The 25,951-nt window shown below is 40.0% G+C and overlaps 1 protein-coding gene across 1 annotated transcript in view; it reads left to right on the top strand.

Annotated features, from left to right (window-relative positions):
- Positions 1–25,641, top strand: part of LOC101481148 (uncharacterized) — a 34,775-nt gene extending 9,134 nt beyond the window's left edge. Inside the window, exons 2-3 of the mRNA XM_004549955.3 lie at positions 3,976–4,096; positions 25,435–25,641. Coding sequence (XP_004550012.3) covers positions 3,976–4,096; positions 25,435–25,641 — 328 coding nt within the window. The remainder of the gene's footprint in view (positions 1–3,975; positions 4,097–25,434) is intronic.
- The last annotated feature ends 310 nt before the right edge of the window (positions 25,642–25,951 follow it).

Here is a 25,951-nt window from a genome sequence, read left to right as displayed (position 1 = left end):
CACACACACACACACACACACACACACACACATATGCACACACAAGTTTACATGGGGATGAGCCTCAAGGAGATCCGATAAACAGTCTGCCCACAGGAAATCATCTGCAGATCTCCTCAGCATAATAACCCATCTTTACTTACTCATCCTTGTGTGGAGCTGGGCTCAGAAACACACAGTCCACTTTTAAGCTGCACCATATGAACACACAAACGAGCTGTACAGGTATCTCCAGTTATACTGGAGGTATGAAAAAAACCAGCTAAATTGCTAACACCGCACCGAGAACACACATACACACATACTTCTTTAGATCCACTTTGATATTCAAGCTATTTTTTATTGACTGTAAGCCACATACTGCCATCCTCCCCCCTGTGTGTTTAACCTTCTACCCCTGTTCTCTCTTTTGCTCTCTCATGAATCCCATCTCCCTCTTTGACTTACCTCAGAGAGCAGGTGTTCAGCTCATTGGGGGAGAGCACGGCGAGGTCATTTGCTGCCTTATTGAAAATTGCTGTATATGTTATGAGGCCAACCGCACTGGATGTGACTCTGTTCTGAGTGCAATCACATGTGCCGTCTTCGAGAGCAGGAGGACATCACATCATGTGGTGAAGGAAAAGAGTCCCGAGATTACACTTATGGACACTGTTTAATTTTGCATTTGATCAAATTTTGGCTTTAGCAGTCCTTATAAGATTTTTATATTTTATATTGCTTCCACAAGTCAGAGGTTTTAAAATGACACGATTGCATTAGTAATTGTGATGCCAGATGTGGGATATTTTATAGTGGCTATCATAGATAAATGGAGGCAGACAAGTCCTGTGTGTTAAAATGTGGTTGTATCACAAAATGAACTCCCAGGGATTTGTGTGAGAAGGAAAGGTCCATTGCAGAAGCCAGAGAAACTTCTTTTCTTTTTCCTTTATTTTCAAATCCCCATATCCCTTTACAAGATAATAACGACTTTAGTTAAATCTTGAGTTAGTTGACATCATGAAGTCCTTTTAAAAAATATATTTGGAAGATCTTTATCATGTGTTTACTCATTTACAGTGGAATGTTAACAGTTTATTATCCTATATTTTTGGGGATAATATGTAGAATGTAAATGTTTTAGTGTTAAAAAATGACTTCCATTTTTTTTGACTTCCAAACTTTGTAATTCTTTTTTTTAATGTTATTTTTGTTTTCTTTCCCTTCATGCTATTAATACTCTTTGTTTTTGTTTGCTTGGATACAGATAGGGATTGATTGATTACAATGCTATGCTTCATTGCTATAGAAATGTAAATATTTAGACAGTTGTCTCGGGGTAGATGTTTCAGTGATTTAAATACTGACCAGTAAATAAAATATAACAGAACTTGTCGTTCGTAAGGTTAAAAATAAAAGTAATATTTTCTCCCAGTGGCTCCAACACTTCACATTATTATTCTCAAATACAAAAATGGAGAAACCAGATTGAATCTGCACTTTGTATTCACTGATTCACTTTTACTTTAAAAGTAGACATTTAGACAAGAGCTACAAAAATCCAGCTACACCTTTTCTCTGAATATATAGTGATAGAACTGGGAGTTGTAATGTAGAAAATAAGCTAGTATTTACTAGGTCTAGCTCAGGCTCCTTCCCCACCAGAGAGGTGACGTTCCATGTCCCAATCGCTAGTTTCAGTAACCAGTGCATCCAGGGGTCCGCCAGGGTCTCCACCTCTGCAGTCACCCAGTAAATGTTGGGCCTACAGGAGGATGCCCATGTCCCTTTTTTGGGCTGTGCCCTGCCGGGACCCAAGGACTAAGACACGGCCACCAGGTGCTCGTCCTCGGGCTCCCTCTCCTGGCCTGGCTCCAGGGTGGGGCACCGGTAACCCTTTCCCAGGCAGGGTGAACTTTTCATTCATAGGGGTGTTTGAATCACTCTTTGTCTGTCTCACCAGGACCAGTTTGCTATGGGAGACCCTAACAGCAACATAGGTGCTGAGACCCATAAGCCCCTCCACCATGATAAGGTCGCAGTTGGTATACAAATATAAAAAAATAAAAAAAAAACATTACATAAAGGATTACATAATTCCCCCTTACAGAATAACTGGACTTCTGTATTAAATGCAATTTTTTTTAAATTAACTTCTGTTGAAACAAGAGTGCTGACAGCATGTAAATGCTAAGCTAGCCAAAAACCTAGAGTGATGCTAAAGCTGAGTAAATGCCAATTACACTGTCAAGTGAGCATTTGTGAGCTGTGGTGAAGCTCGCCGCTGCTGAACTTCATCAGGTAACAAAAAAATAAGCAGTCAGGCTGTATCCTTCGTTTCTACCTGTTGAGGTTTGTGTTTGTGATCGCCCTGAAGTGTCTGACTGCTGGTTTTCTCCTTGGGCTAATTAATTACCGTACTTAAAGGTTTTCTGTGTGATATGTGTAATAGATTACTTTGAGAAATGACCCAACACTGATCACAACAGAGAGAGGAAATACATCCAACATGCACAAACATTTGAGCACACAGTGCGCAAGTAATTTGCACCAATGTAATGCTTTGATATGCTACTTAGTGATGGTGATAACTCTCAAAGCGGAGCTAGTGAGAACCCAATGAGAATGAATAAAAGAACTAATAAGGAATCAAATCGACAAGTAATATCAATAATGGAATTTAATCGCTAAATTCTTATCAATTCCCGTTCCTAGTGGTGATCCTCAACATCGTTCTTAAATGAAAATGTTTTGGCCCTTTTCCCTCATGAATTGCAGCACTTTTAGACACTCAACAGAATGCACAGGTTCTTTTTTTTGTAACGTAATACTTTAGGGAAGCTGGAAGACGGGCTCAAACTTTCTATATGAAGTGAAAATGAAAGCACAGAGAGTCACTTATTTGGCCAAGCAATCTGAGCCATAAAGATCACATTCCCAGGTCCTGGGTTTCTGTCCCTCCCCTGTCAGTAAATACAACAGTAAGTATAACATTTCACACTAACAGAAATTAGGACCAAGGAGAAAAGTAAACATAGGAGAATTTGGGAGCTGGGTATTTTGGAAAAGAAATCCTGTGTTTGTATTAATATTTCACCTCTGGGAAAACTTCTGTCACTGACAATTTAAAGGGCATACAGCCAACATTATGTCAATTTGCCGTTACGCTGGTATTTATGACTTTATTGAATTAGGGCAGAAAGTCTGCGGTGGGTCGAGATGTTTGGGGCAGGAGGGGAGAAGAGGGGGAGGAGAAAAATAACAGAAAGAAAGCAAGTGACCAGTTATGAGTGAAGATGGAAATTCATGACTTATTTTTGTTTCAAATGTGTTTCCATCCACATATGGTCCTTGTTTTGGCCTATATACCCAGAATATCAGAGGTGACCCATGACCCGGCTTCTCAGACTGACATGATTTTGCCTGTCTCGCTCTGAGGTCTCTGTGACCCCCGTGTCCCTGAAGTTCAGGGGTCACCTCCAGGGAGCAGCAAATTAACCCAATGTGTCAGACCTGGTATGACACCATGTTCACCCGAGCCCTGTTGTTTTAATATTCTATTCTGTAACACTTGTATTTGATGTTAACTCGTCCTACTCTGGGACCATTTCCCCTCTTTTAATCTTGCTCATCCCACCCCACCACACAGCAATCAGTTTCTTCTAATTCTTTTCTCTCTTTCTTTTTGCCCTTCTCTGACATCTTCCTTTCTGCTGAAAAGGATCTCTCTGTCTGATCTCCCTCTCCCACCATTACTTTCTCAAACCAAATCCTTCTCTCCCTCTCTGTCTCTCTCTCTGTCTCTGTCTCCCTGCGGTTAAAGACGTTTCAGTTCAGCTGTCACAAATTATGTTCGCCTGCCCAGCTGTCAAAACAGGGGGGTGTCCCTTTCATTCCACCTCACATACTACGAAAGGAGATGGGAGGGAGGAGGGCTTTAATGCTTGTGTTTGGACACAAGCAATTATCTCTAATTATTGTTTTTCTTTTCAGTTTCCCTGTCCCAATGGAGGTCCGACGAGACGAACACGCAATAATCCACTCCAGTCGTCCGGGATCAGTGGGCCTTCGGAGTCCGGGCTCGGTCCTGGGACTCTGTGGCTTTCATCTCAATGTGAGTCAGGAATTGATTCAAACATGGAGTGAAGGGAGAATTAACCCCTGGGACCCAGCTTTCAATGGGCTCAGCTAAGAGATTATATGTGTTGATGGCAGGCTTTTATATGCACTGGCCTTTCAAAACTTCAGCTGTTAAATCAAGGCACCACAGTCAGGATCTTCACCTTTACATCTTCAGTGTATCCATGCCCGCCCCCCTTTCCAACCTGGCACCTTGTACTTCATCTACAAACTGTGTGTGTGTGTGTGTGTGTGTGTGTGTGTGTGTGTGTGTGTAAGAGAGAGAAAGAGGGGATAACGCCTCCAATGACAGCACCTGCAACTTTCGCAAACTATACTGTACATGTTCTCAGCCAAAGGGCTCTCGTCAGACTGCCACTGGGAGTTTATATTCAATGTGCAGCTTCAGATTCCCATGACCATGGAGCCTTTGGGAGTCGAGCTCTTTTTCAGTGTATGTGAAGTTATGCCGAGTACCGCTTAAAAGTAAATGCACACAAACATGACGAGAGGCTCAGAAACACGCATCATCATCCCTGAGATTGTAATTCCTTTGCGTTTGGAGCTGACATCTTTGGTGGTCCACGCAAGCTTCTAAATGACGGCGAAGGGGGGGGGTTGAAAAACAAGGAAAATCCTGTCCTTCTTCACAGACTCTTGCAACATGTTGCATGCATCCTTTCATTTCAACATGCATGCCAAACCCCAAAGGATGTTTTTGGCAAAACAGAAAACCGCAGGTCTCGAATATGACTGACATATAGGAACGTCAAGCTGAGGAAGAAAACAAATGGTGAGAAAACAAATGAGTTAAAGCAACAGATCGCTGTAAATAACACAAGGTCAAAAATAGCAAGTCTGGACTTATTACCCTTATTTTGCGCATGACCTTTGTCACGTGGTATTGCTCACAATCCGCCAAACACTCCCTGCTGAGACTGTTTGTATGCATACAAAGTGACAAATTAAAGGAAAAACAACTGGTGGAAGTCTTGGAAGTCTGCTGGTGGAATGGAATGATAAATGTGAAAAGATGTTCCCTATCTGGTGCTAACTTGTTCGTCCAAATATCTCCCTTTGGTACTCAGACTTGTTGAAATCTGGTGATTTCAAAGGCCAAAACACAGGAGTTACATCATTTTCAGCCTCATCAAACCCGTTAATAACCCTTTGGGAATTTTCATCCAGGAGAAGCAATCACTCCCATCAGGACCAAAGTTATTCATCACAGGAAAAAGATGATTGTTCAGGACTTTGTATTGATCTGAAGTTACTATTCCCTCTTAAGGGAACAAGTGGATGTAACTCATGGCAGTAAATTGCCCTGAAGTGGGTAACAGAGACATCACACTGTACACAATCACACCAGCATCTAAGAGTTTCAGTTGTGTGCCATTTCAGAGCAATGACATGCAGTGTCAAAGTAAAGCCATTCCCATTTCTTTTACACTGAGATAAACATTGCACTTCATTATAGATAATGTTGACCAGAAGACATAAAGCTAGACACTCTAAAGAGCAATTGTTTGAGTTGTTTGTGGCTTTTGATACTGCATTAGGTAGCTACTGCAGTTCACCAACGACACTTATGAGTTGGCCCTGCATCACAAAGCCACTGGCACAGATTTCTATATGAAAAAATTGTAAAAGCTAAATTAAATATGAAATTCTGGCTTAATTCTACACTGGTTGCAATCCATGTTTCTGTACACATAGATTAGGGCTCCACAGTGTGGCGTTAACAGTGATTATGTTATGATATGGTTAATAACAATAATAATGTTTTCTCATATCATTGGATTTCTATATGCCAGTATAAAAACCATATCATTTTCTGCCATGGTTACTGGTGCAGTGTCAAGTACTAGAGTTTTGGTTCTTGCTTTGATTGATAAGAATTGATATCATTTATCATGTTTCTAAGTGTTCACATTGCCTCCGTGTCTCCTCTGTTTTGTTTCTGCATTAGCTTCCATGTCTTCTCTCGTCCTTTCTTATCTATCCCTCACTTGAGGTCTCTCTCCTATTTAACGATAACATTTCATCATTAATTTGTTCCACTTTTATGCACACAATTAATATCTTTACATGTAGTATTTGCTAGTATTGCTAGTATTTGAAACACGACTTGCTTGAAATTTCTGAATTGACAGAAGTATGGGTTTCTATCTCAGATTACTCTATAAAGACAGAAGGTTATGCTGTATCTAAAAACTATGATGACAAACCCAAACCTCTGGATTTGGCCACAGTATTATGTAAATGTCCAAATGTAATGTATATTAACAGACCACCAACGTAAGTATATACTGTGTATTTGCACATGTAGGAGTGAACGCTGCTTTTAGTGTGGAATAATTTTGCCTGTGAAAGTCATCTGTATTACTGGAAACCACTAAAGTGAGCTCGACCTCATCAAGATATGAGCTTTCCATGTGTTTGATAGACTGAGACCCAAATCCATCCGTTGGGTTTTTCCTTGCTGAGCAAAATTGACATTCATGGAGCGAATGGCTGATAGACACTTATGAGGCAACAAATTTTTTGATGAAATTCTCTCCTTTTTTATGTAGATCCTGATAAATCATGCTTTTTTTTAGTGGCTACTTTGGGGAAGTAGGAAAAAAGTGACAAAAGAAAATGCAGTCTGTGATCGCCTTATTAAGGTTATATGCTAAACATGCTCACAAACACAGCCTATTGACACATTCCACACACAGAGCAATATTAACTTTGACTTTAAGTCATATTTGTCGCAACCCCATTAGCTTAAGCAATAACTCTGCATTTCGAGGCCAAAAGCAAGACAAGTGTTACAGACATTTATGTTAAAATTCCAAATTTTATACCAGGAAGTAAAGTGCTATTAATTTTTTTTCTTTCTAAAGCTTAGCATTTGCATTATTAGGAATATATCCTCACAGTAGGACACCTATGCAGGCTGCCCTATTTGGTAGCTTTAAGCTAAGCTTCACCCTTTTTCTGCTGTCATTTATTCTACTCATTCAAGACATTTGCACTCTATTTTTGAGAGTGAAATTTAAATATTTTATTTGTATGTTAGGTAACACTACTTAGCAGGTATCCATATCTAGGAGATGCACCTATAATATGAATCTACTTTGCAAGCGAGGCCTGTTAGCATTAGCCGATAAGTTAGCACTCCACCTTCTTATAACAGTTCTAAGATTACCCTTGGCTTTGAAAAAACAAAGAAAGAAACCACCAGTATGTTCAGTTTCAAGGCTTCTTAATGCGATATGACGTTCCAATTGGTTATGCCACAGAGACAATGTTCATCTTTTATATACAGTCTATAGAGAACATTTGACTTTATCAAATTTTAGTGTAGCTACTGCTCTTTGATGTTGCTAAGATAGAGGCAGTGGGTTTGTCTTTTTTCTTTTGCTGAGAAAAAAAAGATGTAAAACTGTGTAGAGCTGAAGGAATCTGCACTGCTTGAAAGGGGAACAACTGAGGATTCTTTTTTTCATGTTTGCCAATCAAGATGCCTCACACATATGGCCGTTCCTTAAGGTCATAATTGACCCATGTGATTCTGAGGTTGGTGCTGTTATGTCCCCCCCACCCCACCCTCCACCCACGTCATCACATTGTTCCAAAGGTGGCACCTCTTGGCCAGTGTCACATCCACCCCCCTTGCCTCTCCCTCCTCTAATTCTTCTCTCCTATGGTCTGATCCACTCTTTTTTTGTGTCCCCTGTCTATAGCACAGACATTACATGGCAAATCTCTATTGTCCGGCCTCGGGCTCTGTGTAATCTCTCTTGTCAAAGGGAATATTCAGCGATTAGTCCCCTGCGAATTACAAGGGGCAATCAGCATGTCTGTTTAGCCCTCATTAACTGCAAACAGGGCTTCATCAGAACCACCCACATTACAAGGACCTTCAACCTCTCACCCCTGACACCTGGAACTTTCACATCTTAGCTCCCAGACCGTAGATTTCTTTCTGACACTCTTCTTTTTTTGTGTCTTCTTGAGGCATCAGTGTGAGACGGTGCAATTGGCAGTTTGAAAGGAGATAAAAGTTCCTTCTGCCAAAGACCTGCATCCTTCCAGAAACTGGCATCTAAGTGGCATCATGAAGAAATGAGCAGGTTGTGCCTGTAGTTGCAACACTAGCAGCCGTTTCCCCCCCTTTTAGAACTGCTTTGACAGTGTTATGAGAACACTAGGTAAAGTGTCATTCAGCAACTTGACATAAGGGCTCCGTGTCGTGTTATCTCAGGACCACCCATCCTTGACATATGTTGGACAAACAGAAGAGTTTTATAGGAGTAATATCTAGCAGATGGGGGTCAGCCACTGAGGAGGGCACATCAGAATGGGGTCACCTATGATGCTGGTCAACTGGTCATTTCTCCCATCCCATTAACCACCTGCGATCGGTATGTTTTGTCAGCTTTTCCCAAGTTTTAGGTTTCAATTGCTGTGCTTTGAAATCAAACACGCCCACCCCACACACACCCAGAAACAAAGCTTTCTCTGACAAACACATATAAACATTGTGCATGTGTGTGTACAATGAAGCCCACGCTCATACATACGCACACACACTTATACACACAGACTGCAAAAAATATTTTTCATGCATTAAACACATCATTAATGCAAAATTTGCAACCTAGTAGTAAACTAGTATAAAACCTACTGATAAGACAGTCATTGATAAGTACTTTGTAGTCATGATAGTAGAATGAGTGCAAGTAGTACAGATTATACACAACATATATAAACAGGAGATAAAGGATATAAAAAGGTCCAAAGGAGGACTCTAACTTTAATTAATATTTCACCTTCCAGTAAAACCTTTCTAAGAGATGACGTAGCATGCAGTTTGGATCCCTTGACTTTTAATTTGTAGCACCATAAGTTAAGCAACAGTTGATAGCATCAGCAATTAGATTACCATAAAATATTGATACAGACATTAATTTCTTCCTCAAAGAGCACAGGCAGGACGTTTGTACTTTTCTTACTACTGAGAAACTGTGATTTAGTTGAGTCTATGGCCTGATCAGAGTCTATGCAGGCCGCACACATGAAAGCTACAGTACTCGCTTGCAGTGAATTCACAAGACAATTACCTGCAGTATTCTCCCACAGGTGCAATTGAACATTTTAAAGTATTTTCACTAGTATAATTAACAGTAAAGCAGGTTATCACTACCATCAGGAAGTATCTTAAACAGTCTCGTGCTCCCGTGCTTGTGTAGCTACAGTGTTTTGGTTGCAATTTAAATAATGTCCTGACATTAGCATTTAGTGCAAAGCCCCATTGTGTCTAAGCACAGCTTTAGTGAGAGCTTCTAGCATAGCTGTACACTCTTGTGACATTCTTATCTTAGAAACATTATCTTTCAAAAGCATCTCTTTTTGATGGAACTAAAAAGTTTGTAATTTCCTTCTGAAACAGATATTACTTCAACAAAATGATTCACTGAGACTTTTGTTAGAATTAACTGAACTGCTTTTCATTATGCTTTCACTGATGAGTTTAAGTGGAGGGCGTAAAATTTATTCCAAGTTTGTTCTTGTAAATGCCACTAACAATGCCAACATTTAATCTTTCATGCTGAAGATATTAATTTGCTGTCAGCAAGCATGGGGCCATCTTCCCCTGCTGCTTCATTATGTAATACTCTTTAAAAAGAAAAAGCCATTTTCAGCATGTTCCTTTAATTATGGGTTTCTTTGTTGCGATGTCCTCAGCGGAGATAAAACCGTATCAGGGAACAACCAATCAATAAAAATCCCTTGGTTACTATTAAAGTGACTAGTAGTGCTTAATCCATATGCACATGTCAGTAGGTCTTTTACTCTTATTTTTGCGGTCTTAACCAAACTTAAAGGTTAGAGCTTTTAAACAATTGGAGGCTTTGCTGTAACAAATTGAAACAGAGGCTACTGAGCAACTTATATTTCTCTGGTGCCAAACACAACAGTTAACATTCATCAGATTACGTTTGATTAATTGCATATAGTTTGTATTTATTTTGTATGGCTATGATTATTGCTGCTCTAACCTTCTGTGCGTATGATGAGCAGAATTAATGTGCGAGCAAGATGATGCTTTTGCTGCACTCATTGAGCATGTCAGCACATTTGGCTTGTTTGTGTTGGTTTACTAACTTTTGACTGGTCCAACTGGAGTTTTTTTGCATACTAGTAGCTGATACAATGGCTGGAAAAAAGGGTATCCAGGTCTTAAACTCTCTCCATGACACTGCTGCAATTTTCCAAAATGTTTTTATCCCTTCCATCTGTCCATAATTGTAGCTTTCGTACATGTATACCGAACAAACTAGTAAGCCCTGGATTTATTCTGATGACAATAACCAATAAAGTTATCTTGAGTTTTTCCATGTCCTTGTTCAAATGACTCACAGCAAAGTTGTTGATGCCTTTAGTAGATAGATAAGGTTGTGAAATATTCGAAGCCCCAATCAGTGTCATCTCTTGGCTCGGAAACATCTTCATCTGCATCACAGTTGCAGTACTGTGTGATGAATGATATCACCTTTGGCTTGGTTAATCTTCTGGAGCTCATTTTTTGAGAATGTCTCTCAGAAACATGTTGCACATAAAAAATTTGAAAAACAGCTTCTGAAGTAGAAGAATTTATAACCGCCCATCTGCTTTACACACACATATGTGCTCGAAAACACTTGGCCGTGTTACAACTGCATCTGGGGGTTTTTCACAGTTGTTGTATTTACAGAGCATCACTTTTTCGCCATAGCTATAGATCATGTTCTTCGCAACCTGCTCTCCCAATTCATCACATACTGATGTTTTGTTAGGACTTGTAGACATCCCATTGTAGCTCACTGGTTATCCTTTTTTACAAGAGATTTTCAATATGTTGAGCAGTCTGATAGAGTCAATTTGAGGCTAAAAGAAATAGCATGAGACCATGGGCAGGTTTACTGTCACTGTAATTAAAGGGGCATAGGTAAAGTTTACCTTTTCATGTATGCTAAATGTGTAAAGATTGTGTACTTAAACCTAAAACTTAATTTTCCCTTCAAACCTAACTAATCAAAGAGCTGGAAAAAAGGCAAAGTCAACATTGAAAACAATGTGCTGTTAGGTAGGGTTTTCTGAACAAGCAGCCATGAAAGAATTTGAGTCTAGGTTTTCAGGACAGACTGTATATAAAAGGTGTATGAAGCCCCTATGTTGTCTTTGAATGATTTAAGGAGCCTGGTTCTGAAGCCTCAAGTTGAGCAGTTTGAGTGTCATCATCTTGTTGAAACTTGACGAGACGAGCAAGACGAAGCCAACAACTTCTCGCTCTTATTGTGATTTCTCAGTCATAACCCTAAAGCATACTCTGATTTACTGTCTGTTTTACAATAAACTGGGCCATAATTTACTAAATGAATGCCATGCTGTGTTAAACAGGACTTGAAACTAAAGATTCAGAAAATAAATTCACCAGGATTGAGTTTACTGGAGTCATAAATCAAGTTTATAGTAGGCTTATTTTCTCATAGACAGCTATACAATCTAACTTCTTCTACAACCACAGGAGTCGACCCCTGCTGGACACTAGATAAAATACAGATTTAAGGCACTTGCACAGTGGCCTGAATTTTCACAACTGAAGGTTCACACACACACACACACACACACACACACACACACACACACACACACACACACACACACACACACACACACACAGACACACACACACATAGTTACAATAACAGTATATATGTATCTATATATTTTTTTCAAAATTGTGATGTAATAAATGTAGCACATATGTCATGAAACATGCAACAGATTGTATCAGCACTGTACACACAATTCAGATTAAAATGTTTACATTTATGATACATAAAAATTTAAAATGCTGAATTTTCTCAAAGCAATCTGCAGCATGAGTGATTAGCAGGCAACATAATGAAAGCAAAGAGTCACCTATTCTGATACGCAACAGTATGAAGCGTATACGATTTTTTTCATCAGAGAAAACAAAAATCTGTGTCAGTATTTATCTACGTGTGTGGCTGGGTTAAAAGCCGATTGCAACAATTTGGGTGCTCTGCTCATGAGAACTTAGTTGAGAACCATAGCCTCACTGCGTGCATCGCATGTAAGACCACACTTGAAGCCCTTGCCCTAGCCCAAATCTCTGCTCTGCTCTATATCGATTATTCCCATAAAATGTTATTATGACGCTAATTGTCCTCCTGTACTTCACATCAGGTTTCCAGCATATGAAAGTCAATAAAATGTGGTATTTGTGGGCTTGAGGATAAATCCACTTCAATATAAATGATCTAACATCCCCTTCATTTATTACCTAGATTGTACGGTGTTCACTACTGAAATATCAGCATGATTTGTGTGAACATTTTAAAGCCTTCTGGCTTAAAAAATGATCGATTTTACCCCCATAGCAAGGGCGTGTGAGAGTCTCTTTAAGCCAAATGCGCGCAAAGTAATGGTTGTGGTGCAGCATAAGTAGTTAATGCTCACTTATCTGAGCACGATAAAAGTAGATAAAAGTGTCGATTATTATGTCGAAGTATTATTTAAAAGGCAGCATGCAGGCGTATGGTGAGTGGCTAAAAAGATAAAAGTAATAATCACTAAGAACTATCATCTGTTTGATTAACGGTGAAAGTACTACACTAACTTATTGAAGAATTTTGCAACATCCTTTGTTGAAAAAACTGAACGTTTTAGTATTTAGGAAGCCAGATCTGCTGTGTGCCTCCCTGATCAAGACATTGGATGGTAAACAGTTCCAGCCTCGTCCCGGAGCTCAAGATTGTTGCAGTAAAAATGGCACGGAGAATGTGAGCTGTGAGCGCCCCAGCTGAGAGCCACTGTAGATGAGAGATGTCAGATGTAGGGCGCAAACCGCAGAGTGTGGGACCATGTGGGGCAGACCACCCATGAGCGTGCCTCCCCCATTTTCCCCTGGCTGCATCTGGAAGAGACACAATGCCGGAGCATGGGAATCCAGCTCCTGCCATTAGCCGTGGAACTGGTCCTTAAACTGTGGGGATATATTTGGTTTAGCACATGAGGAGAGGCTGCCTCGACTTTCGGCGTGCACACTGGGTTTTAGGTTGTACTTGTGTTTAATGCCGCTCTGAGCCTTTATTTGTTGAAGGAAAGTCCCCTGAGAGTTGGTGGCATGTGATATTGAGACTGATGCAACCTTGAAGACAGATAGGAGGTAAAATATTACTGGTTTTAGGACAAAAATGCCCGAGTTAAATGAGAGAGCTTTAATTCTAAATGTGATTGGCACTACTGCTTACTACTCTAACCCTTGCACGTTAGACCTCAGCACCGAGTTACACATTTGAATCAAATGTTTTAAACGTGAGCTTTATCGAGTAACCAGATGACATAAATAGATAGCAAATGATTTGTTGCAACCGAACCTTTATCATCCTCACCTAGCACCACTTTCAGCTGTGTTTAAGAAAAAAAAGAAGACTTTTGTTAAACACTTTGGAACACAAACCTGAAGCATTCGGCTGGGATGTTTAGGTTAAGTAACCCCCTGGGTTAATAAACTAAACAAAGGTAAACCGTGCAAAATGGCTGCAATGAAAGCCAGGCTAAGTAAACGAAGCAGAGTTTACAAGATACAAGAGGCTGGGACTGCATGCGTGAAACGTTAACGCGAAACAGGTGATGAATGTGTTTTTACTCTAATAAAGAGACTCCGAGGGAGAATCCGGGTGAAGAAAAGATTATTGGGGGGAAAAAATCACATCATAAACCCACGTGTAGGGATGTTTTTATGCACTTGTAGCATATCCACATGTCCTGCCCTGGACTAATATTTCAATAATAGCCCGTAGATGTTATCTGTGCCATATCATTTCATCAAATACTAAAGCTTTTGGTGTAAGTCTGGGTTCAGTTTTGCGGATTACTTTATGTCCGATCGCTAAATTGCTCACTAAGTCTCAGATGGGCATTTGGAGCATGAAGTGTCCAGGCACAACTTCTGGGAGCCGCTCTCAGTAAAAAGCTTGCAGCTGGTAGTTTTTTCCTTGATTTATATCTTATCTGAGAGATTATCTGTCAAGTCTTTGGAGAGTTTGTCTTCACTTTAGTTGAGTTATTGCGTTCAGGTTTTATCCTTTTTCAGTTTCGGTTGCCGAGGGGGGTGGGGGCAAATACAGAGCGTGGAGCAACTCCAGAAAAAATATGAACCCCAAGAACAACAAAAGGGTTCTTTTTAACTTCTTCAAACCACATCTCCCAATAAAAGCTGAACAAACATACCCTGCCACTTGCGAGCGGCTGCTGTCCAGCGAGTTTCACAGGAGAAAAAAAAAAAAAAGGGGGGGGGGGGGGGCTCGCTTTCCAAAGGAGGGGGCTTATGGGTCTAATGAAAACTTCACCTTAACTGAAATAATAAAAAGCACACCACCCAAACACTGATGATTTGTTCTTTTTTTTCTGTAGTGTTTTCTCTGGGCCTCCGCTCATCACTCTCAAAGCAAGTTTAAACATTTTCGTTTTAGCCCGTGTTTTGTGGTCTGTTGATTCTTTGAGGGGAATACCGTGATGTCCATTTAGAAGATGTCGATTGCGCCACGAGCTACAGTAAACCGCATTTGTTGTCGGATGACTGATGGCTGCGAGAGGGGCTCAAAGCCTTGGAACAAACCGGGGACAGCTATCCCCCGAGCGCCTCCTTGGGAAGACCAAGCGGGTTTAGCGGAGGTATGAAACGGAGTGGCCTGTGAATGGTTACTGTTCAATTTGTATTTGGTTCCCCGCTGGTCACAGAGCTGAGATCAGAGCCGAAAGTGAAAACACATGGCGAGGGTCAGGGATCAGAGGACCGCCACACACAAGGCAGAAAAGAAGGGAAAAGGCAATGGGAACTTGTGTGAAGAAATGGATTGAATAAACAGAGTCTACAATCGCCTGCACCATATTATCCTATAATTTACACTGCATGGGAGCTTGGAAAACGTGGGCTGTTAAAGACGACCGTTGGTTTTCCACTGAAAAGTGGCATTCTGCGCCTCACGCCAATCAAAAAGCCAGGCATTATAGTCCCAGACAGGTTTTGAGTTCTTTTAGGCCTAATGTATTTGTTTTCAATATCCCAGGGAAATGATTGCATCAGCAGAAAGCAATGCCTTCAGAAGTATCCGGCCTTTTGAAGTATCCAGCAGCAAAGCATACATTTAATTACATAATAACTCTGGAAATTGTATTTGTGCAATAAATAGTGCAGATTAAATATGGAAATAGAGATTTGGCTACAAAAAAAAGACCATACCATGACAAAACAAACTTCGGAGAGTGGCAAGGCCAAGAAAATAAGTAGAGATGAAGAATTAGACTGTTACTTTGGCCCAGGACTCAGCATCAGCTTTCCTCCCTCGACCCTGATGAATGTCAGCTCACTTCTTCCACCTCGCTTTAATTACTCTCCCCGCACCCTCCCCCCCCCCCCCCCCCCCCCCCAACATAGCACAGAACGAGCTCAGCAGGCAGTGAAAACAGTTCTCGAGTCTCTTGAAAGATGTCCTATTTTTTTCTTTTTTTCTGGAAGAACGCTGTTGCCAATTATTGCACATCAAAGCGCTTTTGCTCTGAATGCAATCATTCATCTTTCGGCCAACAGCTGGCCAAGAAGAACACATTATCACAGTTCAAGATCCTCTATATGGCAAAAAAGGCTGAGCAGAACGAAACGTGACGTCAGTGTTTGCAAAGAAACAGCTCGTCTGCTTTTATTAATTGTTGTGATTTAATTGCGCGGACAGAAAGAGGGAAACTCGCATTAGATGGCCAAACATTGGGCTTGCGCTGAGGCCTGGATGAAAAGGGAGTGTTGAGAAATGTTAGCAAAATATCATTAAACAATAGAAGAAAATCAGTTATTCTGCCACGCATTTTTGCATTCTGTGCTATTTAAGGCAGATCAACAATGTCCCCTTTATATTTCCTTTTTCCAAATTTCCACCCTCTCCACTGTGGAACTAGTTCAAAATGCTAATTGGAGACAGTGATGTCCTGTTTGAGGATGGAGCAGATTATTATGGCCTCTCATCTGTTTGGTTTGATGGGCATTGGTGGAGGTTATCCAGCCTTTGAATCTCACTGCTTATTTATCCAACAGCTGGGCAAATACCCACAGCCCTTCTGCATTAGGGCTCATTTTTAAACATTTATAGAAGACAGGGTCCAGTGTTTATGCCTCCATCTTCCTTCACATCTGCACTTAATATTATTTTGCAGACTTTGCGCAGAACAAGGGCTCAATCCTTTGTTATGACAGGAAGATATTTTGAACTTTTTGAGGATTAATACTGTTTGCTTTCCTGTTCACTCCCCTCAAAACAGCTCCAGGGTTCCAATAGGTTAGAGCCGAAATCCGTAACTGAATTTGGCAAGCCCAGCCGATGGGATATTGTTTTCAATTCATCTGCCACTTGCATTACTCAGCTGGGATACATTGCCTCTTTTTATCAGTCCCTTTTCTTCATTTTCCCTCCATCATGCTTATATTTTCCAGTTCACGTTCAGTGGAAATATGCATAATTCCAGCTACGAGCAAATTTAGTGTCCATTTATAACTATAATGAAATCTACTTAGTCTCTTTCATAATCCGATCAATTTGTCATTATTGAAATTTATACTCCAGATGTTAACCTTTTCTTAGAAACAACTCTAGTTCCTGTTTTATTTTATAATGCACACAATCCATAGAAGGAGTTCAGTGAACACATAACCTTTGCACTGGGATAACTTGATAGTTTTAAATTATTTCTCACATGGAAACAGGAAGCAAATACAGCCCTACCATATCGTCGCTCTGAGGTCATCATCAGTGACAGCATCAAGCCTAGCCCTGAACCCTAACCCTAAGCGTATGTTTTAAAGACAAGCAACAACTTTTTTTTTTAAAGAAACACTGTAAATAGATTTTGATGTGTGTCATTTAGAAAGAATATTTTCTGTGCCCCATTTTTGTTTATTGCCAAGACCTGAAAGAGCATTTTATTTTTAAAGAAAAAAAAAGACATATACTCTGATAGGATTTATCACTGATGATGACTTGAACCCGAGAGATTAAAAATTGTAATAAATAAATCAAGTAAGTAGGATCCTTTTTCATGAACTTCTATGTAAAGAAATCATCCTCTGCTGGCCATAAGAAAAAAAGCGCTTTCATATCACCTTCTCAAGTCTGTACTTTAAGTCCAACTGCCAGTGTTACATGTTTTTGGATGTTACTCCCACATTGATGGGTGCATCATACATCCAGCTTGCAATTCATTTTTTGCAAAACTTTTTCTTAAGTATGAAATGCATTTTCTTTGTAAGAAAGCAGTAGAAACACAACCGGTAAATAAACAATCAGCAAGTGCAAAATGGATGTAAAATATGAAATAAGGTCACTGGCAGTGGCAATCCAGTTTCACCCCGCTTGTTTGAGTGTTTGTTTTAGTCCACTGTCATTGCTCTGATGAGAGTCCTTTCTAGCAGAAAGCTAAATGTTTTCATTTAGCAGCCCACTGTACGCCACTTTCCGAGTATCACCTGGTGGATATCAAATTGAAGCTAAAAGCAGTGTCAGCACTGGCTTTACACTTGTTAAGAGGAACATGACTCAAAATGAATGCTGCTGTTTAAAAAGACCTATTAGGTTCATGATGATCTTATGGAAATGCTGATATGTTGCTGTTTCGATATATTACAGTAACGTGTGGCACTGGATGCTCTTTTTTTTTAACATTATGGATGACAGGCCTACATTTAGTTGGCATCTATCATAGCAGAGCACCTTGCACAAACACCAACCAGAGGCCAAAATAACTGGCAACAGATATAACTGCATCAGAGGGAGAGGTACAAACTTTGATGACCCACTTGGTTGTTTTTTTTCTGGGTCAGTATTCACGATGGAGTGTTTCAGCACATGGCAACAGTGATTTAAAACCCATGTGGTAGCGGTGGGCTCTGACTCTTTCAGCAGGGACCAATCACAAAGATGCCGTACTCATTTTGATATGGTTAATTCAAAACATTGTTTAGCTGTAAAACTGAACTGACGATTTATCAGTTTTATTGAACTTTAATTCTTTTTTCTTTAATGAGTGGGGCTGGCTCTCATTTTGAGGTTGCACACACTTAACATGAAAATTTGGAATAATTCTGTGGAGAAAGAGAGAATTTGGGGAGGAAGAACTGAGAAACCAGTTTAAACTCTTGGCTGGAGGAACCATGGAAGCTGCAACTGTAGCTCAACTGTACATCTTTTTATAGTCCAGGGCTGGAGGAGTGCACTCCATGGTGATGTGTTAATTTTCCTTCATTCAAAGCAACACAACAATTATACATATAAAGTTGATTTGCTTTGTGCACCTGAGGACTAACAAAAACACCTTTGTTAATTCTGGCCTTTAACCTTTTCAAGACCAAACTTATTACTCCAGACCTGAAACGCTTTTTCCAGTCGTCCCAGTTGTCCAACACTTGGAATGTGAGTAAAATAACGGGGCTTGCTAGATGAAAACCTTTTTCTGATTTAGAGATAGCAAATGAAAATTTGTTAAAGTACAGGTGAAAGAATTCTGTGACAAAATACCCGATCGGAGTAATTATTTCGGAAATTTGGGTGAGATAGCTCATAAAATATGGAAGCATGCAAGGAAATATGATGCCTAGAAGGATGAGGCTCATTTAGCAGTCTTTGTAAAGCTAGCGTATTTAACATGCCAAAATCCAAAGGAGCAGTTGAGTTCAAAATGCCCTTCTTGTATTTAGAAGAGCAATTGTCCTAAAGCTAAGGCATATTTAAAGCCCACACCACTACAGCATCTCAGCTAAGGCTAACTGCTAACCTACTGGAGCAGTCAATACATGCAAAAGAGGGGAAGTGTGGCTAACCAGAAAGCTAACGGGTAAAGCTACAGACCAAAGCTGGAGTAGTAACATTAGGCCTGGTTTTCTTGAGTCAGAATAACTTTTCAGAATAACTTGACAAACTTTTTTCTGTCTGTTTTGTGCCACTAAAGCTAAAACCCATTACCTGCCACTTAGGATTTATATATTTAAAGTAAAATAACAGATATATACTGTATTCTCTATAAAAACTTGATCATCGCTATAGTTTTTTAGCAAATGTTACTTAAACCAGAGTAACCACTGGGGCTACTTTCAGCCTCGGGATTTGATTTCAGCATACCTCTGAGATCCACAAAAAGAGAACTCCAGGCCTGTGATTGTAGAAATTAAGATCTATGTAACCGTGACTGGTAGTGTGCCTAATATAAGTTTTTATTCTTTTTTTTGGCACAGAGCAAAAGGTAAAGCTTTCGACACAGGGATTCAGTGCATTGAAGGGATACACTGATATATCCTTTAACTTCAGGACATGAATATTTCTTAAACCACTGTGAACATTTTATCCTTTTATTTTGTTTTAACACAATGTAAAGCACATATTATACAATAATGTTGCTTTTTTCACCGCTGACAGATGTAATCCTTTTATGTGATGTAAAACGCTGTCCAATTACAGCACGTTCTTCTTTTTGCGGTTTCATATGTGTGTTTATGTGCATGTTTTTATAAGAGCAGACACAAAGAGCGCAGGACAGACATGCAGTGAATGAAGTGTACTGTAAACTTGCCACAAGTGTTTTAGAAAGTCATATTTCTCTTGCCATTGACCAGCAGCATGTGGTGTTCATAGACAACACATGAGGCGGGACGTAATGGATGCTTTAAGGATAGCTTTTGTCAAGATTGGCTTTTTCGTTCCTTTTAAAAGTTAAAAACACACACACGCACAAAACATTTCCTAAACCATAATTCAAACGGACCACCAGCTAAGTCGAATGAGAGCGTGGGCTACACTCAGTATTTAACTCGCACCAATGTTCCCCTCACATTTTGAATTATAGCATCTGTCAAAAAGTGAAGGAAAGGAATCGAGAAAGCATCTCCACCCATCGTAATGAGCGTCATCCCCACTTTGTTTAACCATAATTGGACGAGACCGATGTCAGATGACCATGTGCAGATTGATCGCATTTAAAACCTTGCTAGGGCATCTTGCTATTTTCAAGTAAGGAGGAGTGTAAATGATTAATTTCCATTTCCAGCAACAAAACAGCATCTGATGATGGTTTGTGTACATGCTGTAGGACTTAACAGCCACTCTGTGAAGTTTTGATTCAATAGTTGTTTGTCACCACTGTTCCAACTAAAAATGTCCTGTTCCTTTTCTTGTGCGCTGCGCTTCCATACGCTGATGCAAAGCTGCAGTCGATTACTTTTTGATGGCCCTTTATACTATCAACTCCTTGTGCTGGATGTTTGATGATTTTTTTATTTGTACCAACCTGTGAGGCAAACACCAGGCAGCTGGAAACAATTACTGCTGGTGAACATTAGATTCCACAACATTCATTTCCTAGTTGTTTTCATTTTCCCAAGTCATGACCATTAAACCATTAAACATCATAAAATATAGATCTCGAAACAATTCCAACACCAGCAATAACTTCACATGTAATTGTGTCAGAACCTTACCTACCTTAGAGGGCAATACGCTGTCAGAGAATATAACTTAACTAGACCTTGCAGGATATAAAAGCTGATCCATGTCTTCACTGTTTCTCTTTTACATCTGCCCAGCATCAGCCTTCTGTTGTGTTTGCAACTTTAACAAGTCTACAGTACACTTGACACAAAGGTTGTACAGAAAGCTGTGCTCTCTTTGACTGAGGCACCACTGTGACTGCACTAATTTGAAAAGTTAGACAAATAGCATTCAGATGTTTCTTATTTTTGCATACTATAGGCATACCTCCGTGGGACAAAGAAAAAAATATTGCATCTAAACTTGGCGTGCTTGATGTTGTGTGAGTCAACTGGTTGACTAGTTCTAAAGTTGTCAAAATGAACAACAAACAGTTTGACCAATTAGATTCCCCGTGAATAGAAATCTCCAGATATGCTTCCAAAGTAATTTTTGCCACATGTTCTCAATATAAACTACAGAGACAGAAAGAGGCCAGTGTGGCAGAGATGTATAGTGCAACTTGCAGCTTGATTGAGACTACAAGCAGCCAGCACATGAATTCAAATACTTATGTATTCAAATAGTTATAACCTCTCACTGTAATATGCCAACCAATGATGAACTTGGTGATCATCATGAGGTGCATCACACAGGTACATGGAGGGTGGAAAAGAGGAGATATATATATATATATATATATATAGAGAGAGAGAGTTATATTTGCAGTTGGATTTAAAAAACAAAGTGAAAGTCACTCAAAGAGTTGTTCTTGCATAACACACCCACTCAAATTCGCATTTGCATTGCCATTATTGCAGACTGCCACAGTCATTGCTCCAGTAAAATACTTTTTAAAAAACATTTTGAAAGTTTTGGCCTTCTTTGAAACATTTAGTGTCAGTCTGTGTTTTTACTACCAAACAATCACAATGGTTTGAAACTGAGGGTAGCAAAAATAGCTGCTACATATGATTGAAAGATTCATTGCAGTGTATTTTTTTTTACTATATTCCCCTTGCTCATATAGCATGAATTATAAGTAAGTAAAAAGTATAGTAGTTAAGTTTGCTTGAGTCATCTCTCTCTAATTTAGTTTCCTTCATGTTCAAATGGTAGGGGTGGTCTCCTCCCCCCCCGCTCTCCCAGCACACCTGTGGTTATTGACTAGTATTAGAAAAAAGAGCTTGATTTCATAAGTATACAAAATCGCATCAGATGTCGATGTTATGTGTACAATGGTGTTTGTAAATAGATTTTGCATGTGTTTTTGCTAATGCTTCAAAACAGGAATAACTATGCAGGCTGTTATAGTGAATGGCTGAATGTAATTTGACTATCCAAATTCTGATTCACAGGAAGGCCCACATATTTTACATGTACACTTAGATACAAGATGAGGGCTCTACTTTAATTTATGAGCCAGAAACTTGTATTTTAAAATCAAACTGCTCGTGTATAAATTACATTTATTAATGTTTTAATTTTAGATTGCCTTTATTGGTGTCGATGAATTTCCACATGTAGTTTTATTTAGTCAAAGAATCATCATTCGTTCATAGTTTTTTGGAGTTTTATTAAGTATCAACCCTTTTTTTAAAAGACCGAAAACTGGTAAGCATGTTGTTGAACTGTTGTTATGAAAAATTTCACAGCCCTTAATAACTGAACAGTTCTGAGCACTACAGATTACAACTCTAACGATTATTGCTAATGTGGTATCTCCAAAAAATCACAAATTGTGAAGCTTTGTGCTTTCAAATGATTAGATGTTTTTCTGATTTGATGGGCTGATGCTGTTCAGAATCTGGCTGTGGCATTAAAGGGTTAATCCAAAAATAGAGTAAAAGCTGTTGAGAGGAAATGACTGAGGCTATGGGTGACTTATGAAGCATGGGAAAACTGCATTGCTGTTAGTGAGGTCTGTGAAGTAGCCACCTCCCTGCCAAATTTGCTGCCGTGCATACTATTAATATCATGCAGGTTTATGCTGTTACATACTCTTGCCTTGCACATGCTCTGTGTAATGGGGAAAACCACAACTTAAGAGCACTATCACCGGGGTATAATTTTTCTAAATTGTTTTAAAAGCCACATAATGTTAAATGCTTGTATAAATCCAACCAGAACCAGACTCTGAGGGTATTTTAGCACAGCCCTGAGCCTAATTATTATCTTTGAGCCAGTGCAACATAGTGAGTGGGAAACCCCTGTGCCCACCACCCGCATAGAATACCCCAAGAGTCATTTGCACAGGTCGTCTTGTCCTAATGAGAGGTGGGTGGGTGGAAGGTGACACACTTTATTATTCCGTGTGTACGTGGACCACTGCACCCAAACTAAAGAGGGGATGGTGGTCTCTGCCATCAGCAGACATTTGGCTCCAGTGGAGAATAAGCTGGCCGCGTTAGGTGTCAGTGGATGCTAAGTGACTGTGGAGGTCAGTAAACAGACAGCCAGTGTTGGTTAGATCCCTGCTTATCAGAGAATAGAGCCTCCATGGTCACTGATTCCGCCCAAAGAGTCGCCGTGATCCAATTAGAGATGGTTTGTTTGCATGTGTGTTCGTGTGTGTGTGTCTGTCTGTGTGTGTGTGCGCATGTTGTTTCTTTATTTTTGCAAGCTATAAATCCCTTGTAAAGCAATGGCTGCACTTTGATTTCATTTTAAAATAATCAGACGCTGTAAACTGTTCTCATTGTTTCAGCTCGTGCTACGAGATGCAGTGGAGGCAGTTTTCACAGTTAAACAGGAAAATAACAAAAGCACTTGTGTATACCAACCCGACTGAGCTCCGTGGGATCCAAAACACATTTATTTCTCAAACCATCTCTCTGTCAACATTGAGCCAGTCACACAGTAAGCAAAAAAGGCCTGCCAGATTTCTTTGTGTGTTCCTCTCGTCAGATAACCACCTCAGTACCCCGAATGTTCGTGAATGAAGGCCCAGATGTGCGCCACATGCAGATTTCTAGCCGCGGAGGGTGGGAAACATGTTTAAGTGAATGGCTGGTGAGGGAAACTCACATACGACGAAATACATCTCTTCTGGCAGGGTGAAATTGAAAATGGCTAATTAGGCTACAGCAGCTGGCAAAGGAGAAACTTGACAGCCGGGGTGGCCGTACGTAGTCAAACACATCAGTTAGTCCCAGGATCAGTTTGGCTTCAGTTTCATTGGGTTCTTGTTGCGCTTGAATGGAGAAAAACCCCCAAAACGATTCTTTGGGTTTTAGAGTGGCGAAAATCAACAATGTTTTAGATGAAAATCAACAATGTTTTAGATGAAAATCAACAATGTTTTAGATGAAAATCAACAATGTTTTAGATGAAAATCAACAATGTTTTAGATGAAAATCAACAATGTTTTAGATGAACTGAATCTGGCTGAAAAACTGGAGCTTGAGTGACAGCAGTGGTTGAAAAGTAACTAACATTTAACTAAAGAATAAACTGTTTATCATTGTTTCTATAACACCATCTTTTTCCATGAGTAATTACTTGATAGCGATGGCTCAAAATAACCTTGAGCTGTCTTCCATTTACAGTCTGAAAGAAAAGTTACTCTTTAACAGGTGTAGATGCAACATGGGGGGCATGAGACCGACCTCAAAGAGCAGCCCACAGGCCAGTGGCAGCTCTTGACAATGTTTTATTCAACCTGCTGATGCGACAAGCAAAAAATGTTCTTAACAGCTCAGCGTGAGACAAAGGGAGCATTTCTTCAATATCAACTCTTCTTTTCTAACTATCATACCAGACTTAACCTTCTTAATAATGACAAACCATAAAAAGCTACCAAAAATAAGCTCAGATGGGTAAAACACCTCAAACTTGTTGTTGTGCTCCTCAAACCATCTCATTTTGCTTTGTGGCAGGGTGCATTATCTTGCTGAAAGAGGCAACACCCATCAGGGAGTACCATTTCTATGAAAGGGTATATATGGTCTGCAACAGTGCTTAGGTAAGTAACATCTACATGCATGGCAGGGCCCAAGGTTTCCCAGGAGAACATTGCCCAAAGCATCACACTGCCTCCACCAGCTTGCGCCATCCTTGTGTGTGTTTTCCTGGGTAAGCGATGCACACTCACCTGACCATCCACGTCCTGTAAAAAAAGAAAAAAAAAATCCTGATTCGTTGACCACTTCAGACCAAGAACACCCCACAAGAGATTCAATTTTGGAAGATCCTCTGAAGAGTCCTGTAGGCATCAAAATGTGGCCCTTGTCAGATTTGCTGAAAACCTTACACTTGACTATTTTTCCTGCTTCTAACACATCAACTCTGAGAACAAAATGTTCCACACACTAACAGGTGCTATGATGAAGAGATAATCACCTATTGTTGACACCCTAGCTTGGCACTCAGTCATCAAACCTTTGTGAAACTCACAGTAACCTCAATAGTGTTTATTTAGTGAAAAGTTTTAGTTTGCAGCTCACCTCTGTGAGTTTTTCTCTGATTTAATCCCTCAAAGCATCAATTTCTATCAGTAGAGTTAAAGTTGGGTAAATTTTAGCCAAATGAAATAGTCACAGACAGGATGTAGGTAGGAGTGCGTGGTGTGTGTCTAGCTCTATGGAGACGTCTGCATGTCAACGGCCACTAGAAGTAATACAGCAACATTAATCCTGTAACACAAAATAAATACTGCTGTTTTTTTCTCGTATTGATAGCATCAGTTCATTTTTGTGATTCTGTGCAATCAGAAGAAGCTTTCGATTCAAACCTGTCATTTCGTGTCCTATGTTCTTCTTCTAAATAGGTACCTCACCAAAGCCTGCACCTTCTCATCCTGTTCAAGACAACAAAGCCTCACAACAGAGCCAAGCACATTTTCTATGGAAGAATTGTAATTCGAAACACACTTGAAAGCACCCCCCCCCCACCAAGCCCAAGGCCTCCCTCCACACCCATTGTCAAATGCTGTGAGACAATTAAGACCACATTAGATCTTTTCGAGTGCTTGTAATTTCATAAGAGAAGCCTTTTTTCACCCCTTTTTGAAAATAAAATGGGGAAACTCGCAGTTCCTCAAGAGCCACTTGGAAAAGACGGGAAACAGATATTAACCCTGCGAGTGATGGTTCTCCAAGAGGCCTCCTCACTCAAAGACTCTCCCTAATATGGCCAGCACCTCCACTACGGGACCACACACACAGAGACACCTGCGGCATCTCACAAAAAACACACATGCAACACACACACACACACATGCACTCAGATCAAGGACCCTACATTCAAACATTCAAAGCACTTCCATTGCAGTTGTCTATTTAAAG

This window comes from Maylandia zebra, linkage group LG7 (assembly GCF_041146795.1).
Source record: "Maylandia zebra isolate NMK-2024a linkage group LG7, Mzebra_GT3a, whole genome shotgun sequence".
NCBI classification, from domain to species: domain Eukaryota; kingdom Metazoa; phylum Chordata; class Actinopteri; order Cichliformes; family Cichlidae; genus Maylandia; species Maylandia zebra.
This window is presented reverse-complemented; position numbering and strand designations above follow the sequence as displayed.